The sequence below is a fragment of the Dendrobates tinctorius genome, unplaced genomic scaffold (assembly GCF_039654945.1).
Source record: "Dendrobates tinctorius isolate UK_male_01 unplaced genomic scaffold, ASM3965494v1 ptg000254l, whole genome shotgun sequence".
Classification (NCBI taxonomy): domain Eukaryota; kingdom Metazoa; phylum Chordata; class Amphibia; order Anura; family Dendrobatidae; genus Dendrobates; species Dendrobates tinctorius.
In genome coordinates this window covers 18,715,315-18,729,017 of record NW_027361921.1, presented here as the reverse complement: position 1 = coordinate 18,729,017, position 13,703 = coordinate 18,715,315, and the positions used below count along the sequence as shown (strand labels likewise).

The window sequence follows — 13,703 nt, the reverse complement described above, 5'->3', positions numbered from 1 at the left end:
AGATGCTGGGCTGCTGAGGTCTGCTGGAATGATGCCACCCTCCGGGGTTGGTTCCTTAGAGGCCTGTCAGAACATCTGAAAGATGCCTTGGCTCTCCACCCTCTGCCTGATTCCCTGGAGGAGGCTATGATATAAGCCGTCCGAATGGATCGCAGGCTACGGGCGAGGGGACTGATGCAGATTGAGACCCCGTTATTCTCCCAAGGAAGGGGAGCCAGTCCTACATTGGAAACCATGGAGATGGGAACCATCGACCTCAAGGAGAAAGAAAGGAGACAACGGCGCTTGGGAAAATGCTGTTTTCACTGTGGCGATTCGGGACATTGGAAAAAGGATTCCCCACCTGTCCACTGACCAACAAGCGACTGAGCCCGGGTGATTGTCGTGGAGGTCACCCAGGCTCTCAGGTACCTTTTTCTACATTTTCAAAAATGTTGTTGCAAGTGGAACTTTGTTGTGGGAGTGTCTCCACATACACTTCTGTCTTCGTGGATTGCCGATCGCCGTTGAACTTTATTGACTCTGACTTGGTGTCCAGGTGTAAGTTAGGGACAGTTAGGCTGGAGTCTCCTATTCATGTTGTTGCCATTGACAAAACACCACTGGCTAAGAATGACATCATATTTCTTACAGAGGAGTTTCTCCTTAAAGTGAGTTCCTTGCACCAGGAACGTATTTCATGGTTTGTGATGGACAACCTGCCTGCGGGACTGGTGTTGGGGTTCCCATGGTTACAATTACATAATCTTGTGATTAACTGGGAATCTCTGGACATTGTTAAATGGGGTCCCAATTGTTCTGAAAAATGTCTTGCTACTGTGTCTGTGTCGTCCGTTGGTCTGGAAGGTATTCTGGAGTACCTAAAAGACTACACGGACGTTTTCTCCAAAAAAGAGGCTGAAGTTTTACCACCACACCGCCCATTTGATTGTGCCATTGACCTGGTTCCAGGTGCTAAATTGCCCAAGGCCCACTTGTATAACCTTTCGAGTCCCGAGCGGGATGCTATGAAGGAATACATTTCCGAGAGTCTCCATAAGGGACACATTCGTCCTTCTGTCTCTCCCGTGGGGGCGGGGTTATTTTTCATAAAGAAAAATGACTGTGATTTGCGCTCATGAATCGATTTTCTAGAGTTAAATAAGATAACTGTGAGAAATACCCCTCCCACTTTTTCCTGATTTGTACAACCAGTTGTCCGGAGCTAAGTGGTTTTCGAAATTAGATCTACGTGGAGCGTATAACCTTATCCGAGTCCGGGAAGGAGATGAGTGGAAAACTGCTTTTCTCACTACTGAAGGGTTGTTTGAAAATTTGGTCATGCCTTTCGGTCTTACCAATGCTCCAGCGGTCTTCCAAAATTTCATCAATCACGTGTTCTCTGATTTTATTGGACATTTTATGGTGGTGTATTTGGATGACATACTGATCTACTCACCTGATAAACAGGCTCACATTGGTCATATTCGGGCAGTTTTCCAAAGGCTTCAGGAGAACTGTCTCTTTGCTAAACTAGAGAAATGTTTATTTTTTGTTCAGGAACTGTCTTTTCTGGGATTCATTGTGTCTGCTGAGGGGTATCGCATGGATGCTAATAAGGTGCAGGCCATTGTCGATTGGGTTCAACCTTGTGATTTGAAGGCTCTGCAGCGTTTCCTAGGATTTGCCAATTACTATCGCAAATTTATAAGGGCGTTCTCACAGGTGGTTAAACCCTTCACAGACATGACTCAAAAGGGGGCCGATATCAAGAATTGGTCAGCTGCAGCGATAGCGGCATTTCAGTTTTTAAAAAAATGTTTCATGTCTGCTCCGGTTCTTATTCAATCGGACCCGTCTGAACCATTTATTGTTGAGGTGGACTCCTCAGAGGTGGAGGTGGGGGCGGTATTGTCCCAGGGACCCGCCACTTTGACTAATTTCAGACCTTGTGCCTTTTTCTCAAAGAAATTCTCCCCTGCGGAGAGAAACTATGATATTGGGAATCGAGAACTTCTGGCCATGAAGTTGGCCTTTGAAGAATGAAGGCATTTTTTGGAGGGGGCTGTCCATCCTATAAGGTATTTCTAATGTGTTGGAATGGGAGATTCGGGAAGCCCAGTCGCTTGCACGTCCGGCTAAGCCGGTGGATAAACTTTTCGCACCAGCTCAATTTTGTCTCAAGGTCCTCCGGGAGTTCCACGACTCAGTTCTGGGTGGACATCCAGGGATCTCTGCTACCCAGAAGGCTATCGCTAGAATATTCTGGTGGTCTTCTTTAGCCTCTGATGTTGGGGAATATGTGCCTGCTTGTGATGTTTGTGCCCGTGCAAAAACCCCCCATAACCGGCCGGCCGGGGAATTGGTACCACTGCCAATTCCTGAGAGACCATTGACTCATTTGTCCATGGATTTCATCACCAACCTTCCCCCCTCAAAGGGTAACACCATCGTTTGGGTTGTGGTGGACTGGTTTATGCAGCAGGCACATTTTGTACCCTTGGCGGCTCTACCTAATGCGGAAATGATGTCCAGATTGTTTGTTGAGCATGTGATGCGGTTGCATGGGTTACCCTTGAATGTGGTGTCTGATAGGGGAGTACAGCTTGTTTCCAGATTTTGGAGGGCATTTTGTAAGAGGTTGGGTATTGGTCTGTCCTTTTCATCCGCTTACCATCCAGAGACTAATGGGCAGACTGAGCGGACCAATCAGTCTCTGGAGCAAATACTGCGTTGCTTGACCTCAGCCCGACAGGATGATTGGTGTACTGAGTTACCTTTGGCCGAGTTTGCGTTTAACAACCGAATTAACCAGTCTACGGGTACATCACCCTTTTTCTGCAACTATGGGTTTCATCCACATTTTGGAGAGTTTACCCGTTTTGACTCTGGGTGTCCTGGGGCGGATGAGACTATCCAGCGGTTGGGGGAGGTATGGCGGGAGGTTCAGAGTAACATTACGAAGGCCCAGGATAAATATAATTTTTTCGCAGACAAAAAATGGTCCATGGGGCCGGTGTTCCAGGTTGGGGATATGGTATGGTTATCTACCAAGAATATAAGGCTCAAGGTCCCCTCTGCAAAGCTTGGTCCTAAATTTATTGGTTCCTATGAAATTACTGAAACGGTTAACCTGGTGGCTTTTCGGTTGCGTCTCCCGCCATCTCTACGGATTCCCAATGTTTTCCATAGGGCCCTTTTGAAACCTGTGGAGTCCTGTGGGGAGGGATCATCGTCTTCCCCGCCACCGGTTTTGGTAGATGGGCAGTCTGAGTGCGAGGTTGAACGAATTGTTGACTCTAGGTTGGTCCGTCGTGCCCTTCAATATCTTGCACATTGGAAAGGCTACGGTCCTGAAGACCGGTTGTGGGTTCCTGCTTGATCTGTTCATGCGGATCGATTGGTCCCGGCCTTTCATGCCAAGTATCCTGAGAGACCCGGGGGTCCAGTGGCCCCCCCGTTGAGAGGAGGGTACTGTCATGATCAAGGATGGGGTTTGTCTTTGGCCCGTCCTGGTCAGACAGGGATTAATTGTTTCTGCCTCTCTCTGGCAGAGGGTGGCTATTTAATGCTCACTTGACCTAGGTCCGGTGTCAGTTATACTCCTGCCCTCGGCTGAGTTAGTTGACCTCGTGCGTACGTGTGCCTTGTGCCTGATAACTTGCTTGCTTGTTTAGTTTTGATCCGGTTCTGTCCCTGTTACGAGTTCTGCCTGTCCCTCTTGTACTGCACTACCTCTCTGTGTATGACCCTCTGTCTGTGACTTGACTATTCTCTGCCTGTCCCTCTGGTACCGCACAGCCCTCTCCGTGTACGAACCCTCGCTTGTCTGACCTGCGTTTTCCTCTCCTCTACTACAGTTTCCCTGCAGTAGGTACATTACATCATCTGCAGCAGTAGGACACTAAGCCCCGCCCCCTGCAGTCACATGATTGTAGGTCCTGAGACTCCTTACTATTTTCAGTGCCGCAGGTCCTGTCTGCTTGAACCATCACTACAGTTTTGGACCCTGCACTCTCCCATACTGTGGGTAAGTCACCCTGCTCTGCGTGGCAGTTTGCCGACTCTGACAGAGTCCTGACATTAGAGTCCTGACAGGAGCCATGTAATCTGCTGGTGTAGGTCCACTGTGTTTTTTCAAGATTAAAGTCAGTGCAGCCGTCTACCAGGAAATTTTAAAGCACTTCATGCTTCCCCCTGCCGACAAGCTTTTTGGAAATGGAAATTTCATTCTCCAGCAGGAAATAGCACCCGTCCACACTGCCAAAAGTACCAATACCTGGTTTAAAAACAACAGTATCACTGTGCTTGATTGGCCAGTAAACTCACCTGACCTTAACCCCACAGAGAATCTATGGGGTATTGTCAATAGGAAGATAAGAGACACAAGACCCAACAATGCAGATGAGCTGAAGGCTGCTATCAAAGCAACCTGGGCTTCCATAACATCTCAGCAGTGCCACAGGCTGATCGCCTCCATGCCACACCACATTGATGCAGTAATTGATGCAAAAGGAGCCTCGACCAAGTATTGAGTGTATTTACTGATCATACATTTCAGTAGGACAACATTTTGGATTTTAAAATCATTTTTTCAAGCTGGTATTATTAATTATTCTAATTTACTGAGATAATTTACTTTTTTGAGTTTTAATTGGCTCTAAGCCATAATCATCAACATTAGCAGAAATAAACACTCGAAATAGATCACTCTGTTTCACTTTTTTGAATTGAAGAACTGAAATAAATTAACTTTTTCATGATATTCTAACTTTGTGAGAAAAACTTATACGTCCAACCATCCACCTATTCAGTTGCTGTGGGGTTTTTCTTTGTCAAGAAAAAAGATGGATGTTGCATTCTTGCTTGTAAGAAATAATCATAAACATTAAGAGAAATAAACACTTGAAATAGAGCACTCTGTAATTACTCTATATAATATATTAGTTTCACATTTTGTATTGAAGAACTGAAATAAATTAACTTTTTGATGATATTCTAATTTAATTAGAAGCACCTGTATTTTCCCCACTGGATTTATTATGCACTGGTGTCTGGAGAGACTTCAGATCATAATTATGAATTTTTGATTCACGCTAAATTAAGTTTTAAAGATTTTCTAACATGCTGCATTGTTTCAGAGTAAAACATAGCTGTTTTAACAAGGGTGCCTGTCACTGTTTAGTACAGTTCATGGTTTGGGTAGAATGAATTTCCTGACAGTCTCATTTTAAGTGTTGAAAAATAACACAATCTTGCATATTGTACAAATGAAAAACTTACCTGCCAAGGTATTTTCTCATCAGGCACAGGAAAACGCACAACATTGGAGTCAGGGTAATGAATATTCCTCGTATTGATATGGCTTGAAGAAATAAAAGTTTCATCTTTGTCCTTTAAGTCTATTTCACCTAGTAGCTTACTGGACACTATTAGAAGTAAAAGTACAATAAGTAAAATAAAATTACAAGGTTGTCTCAACAAGATAAATGGATACAATTGCAAAGTGTTGGTAAAAAAAAGCAACTTTAAAATTTACCTCCTAATTAAAAATCCTCTCCATTCTTAAGAAAAAAAGTGATTTTTTTATTCTGTAATTTCATTGTTTCATGACCAAAAGAAGACTCGTGTCCATAAAGTTCAAGCTACTGCCTAAAGTGGAAAATTGTATACCCAACTCAAAATATGGTAGTTCCCCTGATCATCTTCCCATCTCCAAACTTTAGTTCTCATAACCTGTAATATTATTTATCTTTAAATTCCTCAGTGAATCAACCTGTTCACAATGTTGTGGCAGAGAGTTCCACAATTTCACAACTTGTACAGTAAAAAATAGTCATCTGTGATGATGTTTAACCTCTAAGTTACTGAGCCAAGTTTGACATTAATGCACAAGGCAAATTTTATAATTCTGATCAGTGTTACTTCATGTGGTAATAACTCTTTAACACTTCAAGGTATCCCACTGATTCTTATAGTTTTTTTCTTGACATAGTGTACTTCATGATAGTGGTTAAATTTATTGGATATGACTTTTGTTTATATACAAAAAAATGGAAATATGGCAAAAATGTTGCAATTTTCAAACAATTTTTGTGCCTTTAAATAAGAGAGTTACTGTATGTCAGACAAAATAGTTCACAAATAATATTCCTCACATGACTACTCTATATCAGCACAATTTTGGAAACATAATTTTTTTGGTTAGGAAATTATAAGGGTTATCTTTGACCAGCAATTTCTCATTGTTCCAACAAAATTTACAAAACCATTTTTTTTAGGGACCACATCACATTTGAAGTGACTTTGGGGGCTTTATGACTAAAAGTACCCAAAAGTGGCACGATTCTAAAAACTGCACCCCTCAAGGTGATGAAAACCTCATTCGAGAAGTTTATTGACCCTTCAGTTGTGTCACGAGAATTGAAGGAAAAAATTATCATTTAACTTTTTTCATAAAAAAATTACTTTAGACCCTAACTTTTTTTATTTTCACAAGGGAAACAAGAGACTACAAAATGTGTTGTGCAATTTCTTATGGCTGAGGTAATATCCCATATGTGGTCAAAAACTGCTGTTTTGGCTCATGGCCAGGTCCAAAACAGATACCCGATAATCGATTTGTCGGGGAAATCCACTGTTTGGGCGCACAGCAGGGCTCAGAAGCGAAACTTTGATTTTTTGCACTCAAAATTGACTGGAATCAGGAGTGGATGCCATGTCATGTTTGGAGAGCCCCTGGTGTGCCTAAACAGTCGAAACTCCCCACAAGTGTCTCGATTTTGGAAATCACACATTCATGGATTTTATCCAGGGGTATAGTGTGCATTTTGAACAGTGTGTTTGTCCCTCATCTGGTCTCACCGACAATATATGTTTGGGGGCTATCTACAGTCATATGTTAAAGTTTGGGCACCCTTATTAATGTTAACCTTTTTTCTTTATAACAAATTTGGTTTTTGCAACAGCTATTTCAGTTTCATATATCTAATAACTGATGGAATCAGTTATATTTCTGGATTCAAATGAGGTTTATTGTACTAACAGAAAAAGTGCAATCTGCATTTAAACAAAATTTGACCGGTGCAAAAGTATGGACACCCTTATGATTTTCTTGATTTGATCACTCCTAACTACTTTTTACTGACTTCCTGAAGCACTAAATTGGTTTTGTAACCTCATTGAGCTTTGAACTTCATAGCCAGGTGTATCAAATCATGAGAAAAGGTATTTAAGGTGGCCACTTGCAAGTAGTTCTCCTATTTGATTCTCCTATGAAGAGTGGCATCATGGGCTCCTCAAAACAACCCTCAAATGATCTGAAAACAAAGATTATTCAACATAGCTTTTCAGGGGAAGGATACAAAAAGTTGTCTCAGAGATTTAACCTGTCAGTTTCCACTGTGAGGAACATAGTAAGGAAATGGAAGAACGCAGGTACAGTTCTTGTTAAGTCCAGAAGTGGCAGGCCAAGAAAAATATCAGAAAGGCAGAGAAGAATGGTGAGAACAGTCAAGGACAATCCACAGACCACTTCCAAAGACCTGCAGCATCATCTTGCTGCAGATGGTGTCACTGTGCATCGGTCAACAATACTGTTGAGCGATACCATCCGATACCCTAAAATATCGGATCGGATGGTATCGGCTCGATACGAAAAAAGTATCGGGTATCGCCGATTCCGATACCGGAAGTCACATTCAAGTCTATGGGACTTCCGGTATCGGAATAAGAAAAACCCTTTTCTGTCCTTGTACAGCCTCTCGGGGGGGTGTACGGATCTTCTGGGGGTCTGTGCCGACTGCCCGGGGGTCTGTGCGGACTGCCAGGGGTCTGTACCGGCCTGCCGGGGGGCTGTTCCGGCCTGCCGGTGGTCTGTACCGACTGTCCAGGGGGTCTGTGCAGGCTGCGGGGGGCTGTGCCGGCCTGCCGGTGGTCTGTACCAACTGTCTGGGGGTCTGTGCAGGCTGCGGGGGTCTGTACCGGCCTGCCGGGGGGCTGTGCCGGCCTGCCGGTGGTCTGTACCGACTGTCCGGGGGTCTGTGCAGGCTGCGGGGGTCTGTACCGGCCTGCCGGGGGGCTGTGCCGGCCTGCCGGTGGTCTGTACCGACTGTCCGGGGGTCTGTGCAGGCTGCGGGGGTCTGTGCAGGATCGTCCGATGGGACTACAAGTCACATCGGGCGATGCCTGCTACCATGACGGTGAATGACACATTAGCCAATGATGGGACAGTAAAAAACAAAAAACAAATCTGAACTGAGAAAGTAAGTTAATGTGTATGCACAGTGTAAGTGCATATTAACACATGACCATTAACCAGAGAAAACAAAAAGCAAAAAACACAAATATAACAAAAAAGTAAAAAATATACTGCAAATAATGCATAAAGGTAGTAATAATAATAAGGGTATTTAGTAAACATAATTTTGATCAAAATAATGCACAAGCCATCCCGCCACGTCACGGCAACCCTTGTGGGACAGTCCCTACTCTAGTATTTAAAACCTTTTCACTTGCCAAGTGACGTGAATGTGAATAAGGATCGAGCGGCTGAACCACTAGTAACAGCTTAGGCCATCCAGTCTGGCCTAAGCTGTTACTAGTGGTTCAGCCGCTCGATCCTTATTCACATTCACGTCACTTGGCAAGTGAAAAGGTTTTAAATACTAGAGTAGGGACTGTCCTACAAGGGTTGCCATGACGTGGCGGGATGGCTTGTGCATTATTTTGATCAAAATTATGTTTACTAAATACCCTTATTATTATTACTACCTTTATGCATTATTTGCAGTATATTTTTTACTTTTTAGTTAAATTTGTGTTTTTTGCTTTTTGTTTTCTCTGGTTAATGGTCATGTGTTAATATGCACTTACACTGTGCATACACATTAACTTACTTTCTCAGTTCAGATTTGTTTTTTATTCATTTCATTGTGCATTCAGTGCATATATGGGTGTGACCGCCCTTTTTCTGAGCTGGGAAAGCCATCCAGTCTGGCCTAAGCTGTTACTAGTGGTTCAGCCGCTCGATCCTTATTCACATTCATGTCACTTGGCAAGTGAAAAAGGTTTTAAATACTAGAGTAGGGACTGTCCCACAAGGGTTGCCGTGACGTGGCGGGATGGCTTGTGCATTATTTTGATCAAAATTATGTTTACTAAATACCCTTATTATTATTACTACCTTTATGCATTATTTGCAGTATATTTTTTACTTTTTAGTTATATTTGTGTTTTTTGCTTTTTGTTTTCAATGATGGGACAGTAGTAGTCCCATCATCCGGCTAATGTGTTGAATGTGCAAAAAAAAAAAAACAAACATACTACATACATGCTACATGCTACATACATACATACTACATACATGCTACATTCATACAACATACATACATACTACATACATACTACATGCTACATACAGGGAACATACATACTACATACATACTACATACTGTATAAACTACATGCATGCAACATACATACATACTACATATATACCACATGCATGCAACATGCATACTACATATATACTACATGCAACATGCATACTACATATATACTACATGCATGCAACATACATACATACAACATATATACTACATGCATGCAACATGCATATATACAACATATATACTACATGTAACATACATACTACATATACACTAGATGCATGTAACATACATACTACATACTGTATATACTACATGCATGCAACATACATATATACAACATATATACTACATGCATGCAACATGCATACTACATATATACCACATATACAGTATACTACATGCAAGATGCATACTACATATATACTACATGCATGCAACATACATACAAACTACATATATACCACATGCATGCAACATGCATACTACATATATACCACATATATACTACATGCATGCAACGTACATATATACTACATATATGCTACATGCATGCAACATGCATACTACATATATACCACATGCATGCAACATGCATACTACATATATACCACATATATACTACATGCTTGCAACATACATATATACTACATGCAACATACATACTACATATATACTACATAGTGTTGAGCATTCCGATACTGCAAATATCGGGTATCGGCCGATATTTGCTGTATCGGAATTCCGATACCGAGTACCGATATTTTTTCAATATCGGAATCGGAAGTTCCCATAATGCAAAGAGCCACTGCTGTGGCTCTGATTGGCTGCCGAAATGACGTCATCATGATGCGCGGTCTGTGCGCATCATGAGGCGCCGTCAGTTTGGGCCTTCCAGGGGGTCTGTGCCGACTGCCCGGGGGTCTGTACCAGCCTGCCGGGGGTCTGTGCTGACTGCCCGGGGGTCTGTGCCGACTGCCCGGGGGTCTGTGCGGACTGCCGGGGGTCTGTACCGACTGTCTGGGCGTCTGAGCGGCCTGCTGGGGGTCTGTACCGGCCTGCCGGGGGGCTGTGCCGGCCTGCCGGTGGTCTGTACCGACTGTCCGGGGGTCTGTGCAGGCTGTGGGGGTCTGTGCAGGCATCGTCCGATGGGACTACAAGTCCCATCGGGCGATGCCTGCTACCATGACGGTGATTGACACATTAGCCAATGCTGGGACAGTAGTAGTACCATCATCCGGCCTATGTGTTGAAAGTAAAAAAAAAAATACATACTACATACATACTACATGCTACATACATACTATATACATGCTACATGCTACATACATACTACATGCATGCAACATACATACATACTACATATATACCACACATATACTACATGCATGCAACATGCATACTACATATATACTACATGCATGCAACATACATATATACTACATATATACTACATGCAACATACATACTACATATATACTACATGCATGCAACATACATACTACATATATACTACATGCATACTACATATATAACACATATATACTACATGCATGCAACATACATACAACATATATACTACATGCATGCAACATGCATACTACATATATACTACATGCATGCAACATACATATATACTACATGCATACTACATATATACTACATGCATGCAACATACATACTACATATATACCACATGCAAACTACATATATACCACATATATACTACATGCATACTACATATATACCACATGCATGCAACATACATATATACAACATATATACTACATGCAACATACATACTACATATATACTACATGCATGCAACATACAACATATATACTACATACATGCATACTACACATATACTACATGCATGCAACAAACATATCTACTACATGCAACATGCATACTACATATATACTACATGCATGCAACATACATACATACATACATACTACATATATACCACATGCATGCAACATGCATACTACATATATACCACATATATACTACATGCATGCAACCTACATATATACTACATGCAACATACATACTACATATATACTACATGCATGCAACATACATACTACATATATACCACATGCATGCAACATGCATACTACATATATACCACATATATACTACATGCATGCAACATACATACAACATACTACATGCATGCAACATACATACAACATATATACTACATGCATGCAACATCCATACTACATATATACCACATGCATGCAACATACATATATACTACATGCAACATGCATACTACATATATACTACATGCATGCAACATACATACTACATATATACCACATATATACCACATGCATACTACATATATACCACATGCATGCAACATACATATATACAACATATATACTACATGCAACATACATACTACATATATACTACATGCATGCAACATACATGCATACAACATATATACTACATGCATGCAACATGCATACTACATATATACTACATTCATACTACATATATTCCACATGCATGCAACATACATATATACTACATATATACTACATGCAACATACATACTACATATATACTACATGCATGCAACATACATACATACTACATATATACCACATGCATGTAACATGCATACTACATATATACTACATATATACTACATGCATGCAACATACATATATACTACATACAATACATTCATACAATACATACATATAGACATACAGTACATATAACATAGAGTACATACTCACCATCACATGTAACTCTGATCCCCGAAGCCATTGTAATCTATGGAATAAATATTAAAATAACAAACCACCAATATACTTACCCCTGATTCGCAGAAATCCACGAGTGTCCCACGATGATCTTGTGTGGAGAACAGCAGCATCAGCTGATGTTACCGTTCTCTACGGGCTCCAGGAAACCAGTGTCAGGAGGTAGGTATCCTTCCACCCTGTATTCCTCCGCCACTGTAAAAAAAAAAAAAGTCCCTAGTCTCATTTTATGGCATTGCTGTGTAAGAAATTTCCCATGCAGCTTTTGCCATAAAGTGAGAATAGGGACTTTTTCTTTTACAGTGGCGGAAGAATACAGTGTGGAAGGATACCTACCTCCCGACACTGGTTTCCTGGAGCCCATAAAGAACAGTAGCATCAGCTGATGCTGCTGTTCTCCATGCAAGATTGTCGTGGGACACTCGTGGACTTCTGCAGATCAGGGGTAAGTATATTGGTGGTTTGTTATTTTAATATTTATTCCACATATGACAATGGCTTCGGGGATCAAAGTGACAAGTGATGGTGAGTATGTACTCTATGTTATATGTACTGTATGTCTATATGTATGTATTGTATGAATGTATTGTATGTAGTATATATGTATGTTGCATGCATGTAGCATATATGTGGTATATATGTAGTATGCATGTTGCATGCATGTGGTATATATGTAGTATGTATGTTGCATGCATGTAGTATATATGTAGTATGCATGTTGCATGTAGTATATATGTAGTATGCATGTTGCACATAGTATATATGTATGTTGCATGCATGTAGTGTATATGTAGTATGCATGTTGCATGCATATAGTATATATGTTTTATGTTGCATGCATGTAGTATATATGTGGTATATATGTAGTATGCATGTTGCATGCATGTAGTATATATATAGTATGTTGCATGCATGTAGTATATATGTATGTAGTATATATGTAGTATGCATGTGGTATATATATGTAGTATATATGTATGTTGCATGCATGTAGTATACATGTGGTATATATGTAGTATGCATTTTGCATGCATGTGGTATATATGTAGTATGTATGCATGTTGCATGCATGTAGAATATATGTAGTATGCATGTTGCATGTAGTATATATGTATGTTGCATGCATGTTGTATATATGTAGTATGCTTGTAGTATATATGTATGTTGCATGCATGTAGTATATATGTAGTATGTATGTTGCATGCATGTAGTATATATGTAGTATGTATGTTGCATGCATGTAGTATATATGTAGTATGCATGTAGTATATGTATGTTGCATGCATGTAGTATATATGTAGTATGTATGTTGCATGCATGTAGTATATATGTTGTATGTATGTTGCATGCATGTAGTATATATGTTGTATGTATGTTGCATGCATGTAGTATATATGTTGTATGTATGTTGCATGCATGTAGTATATATGTGATATATATGTAGTATGCATGTTGCATGCATGTAGTATATATGTAGTATGTATGATGCATGTAGTATATATGTAGTATATATGTATGTAGTATGCATGTTGCATGCATGTGGTAT

General features: G+C 40.8%; 1 protein-coding gene across 1 annotated transcript in view; it reads right to left on the bottom strand.

The window, feature by feature from the left end:
- Positions 1-13,703, bottom strand: part of TRPM2 (transient receptor potential cation channel subfamily M member 2) — a 1,217,227-nt gene that overhangs the window by 247,409 nt on the left and 956,115 nt on the right. Inside the window, exon 28 of the mRNA XM_073558209.1 lies at positions 5,263-5,408. Within this exon, the coding sequence (XP_073414310.1) occupies positions 5,263-5,408 (146 nt within the window). The remainder of the gene's footprint in view (positions 1-5,262; positions 5,409-13,703) is intronic.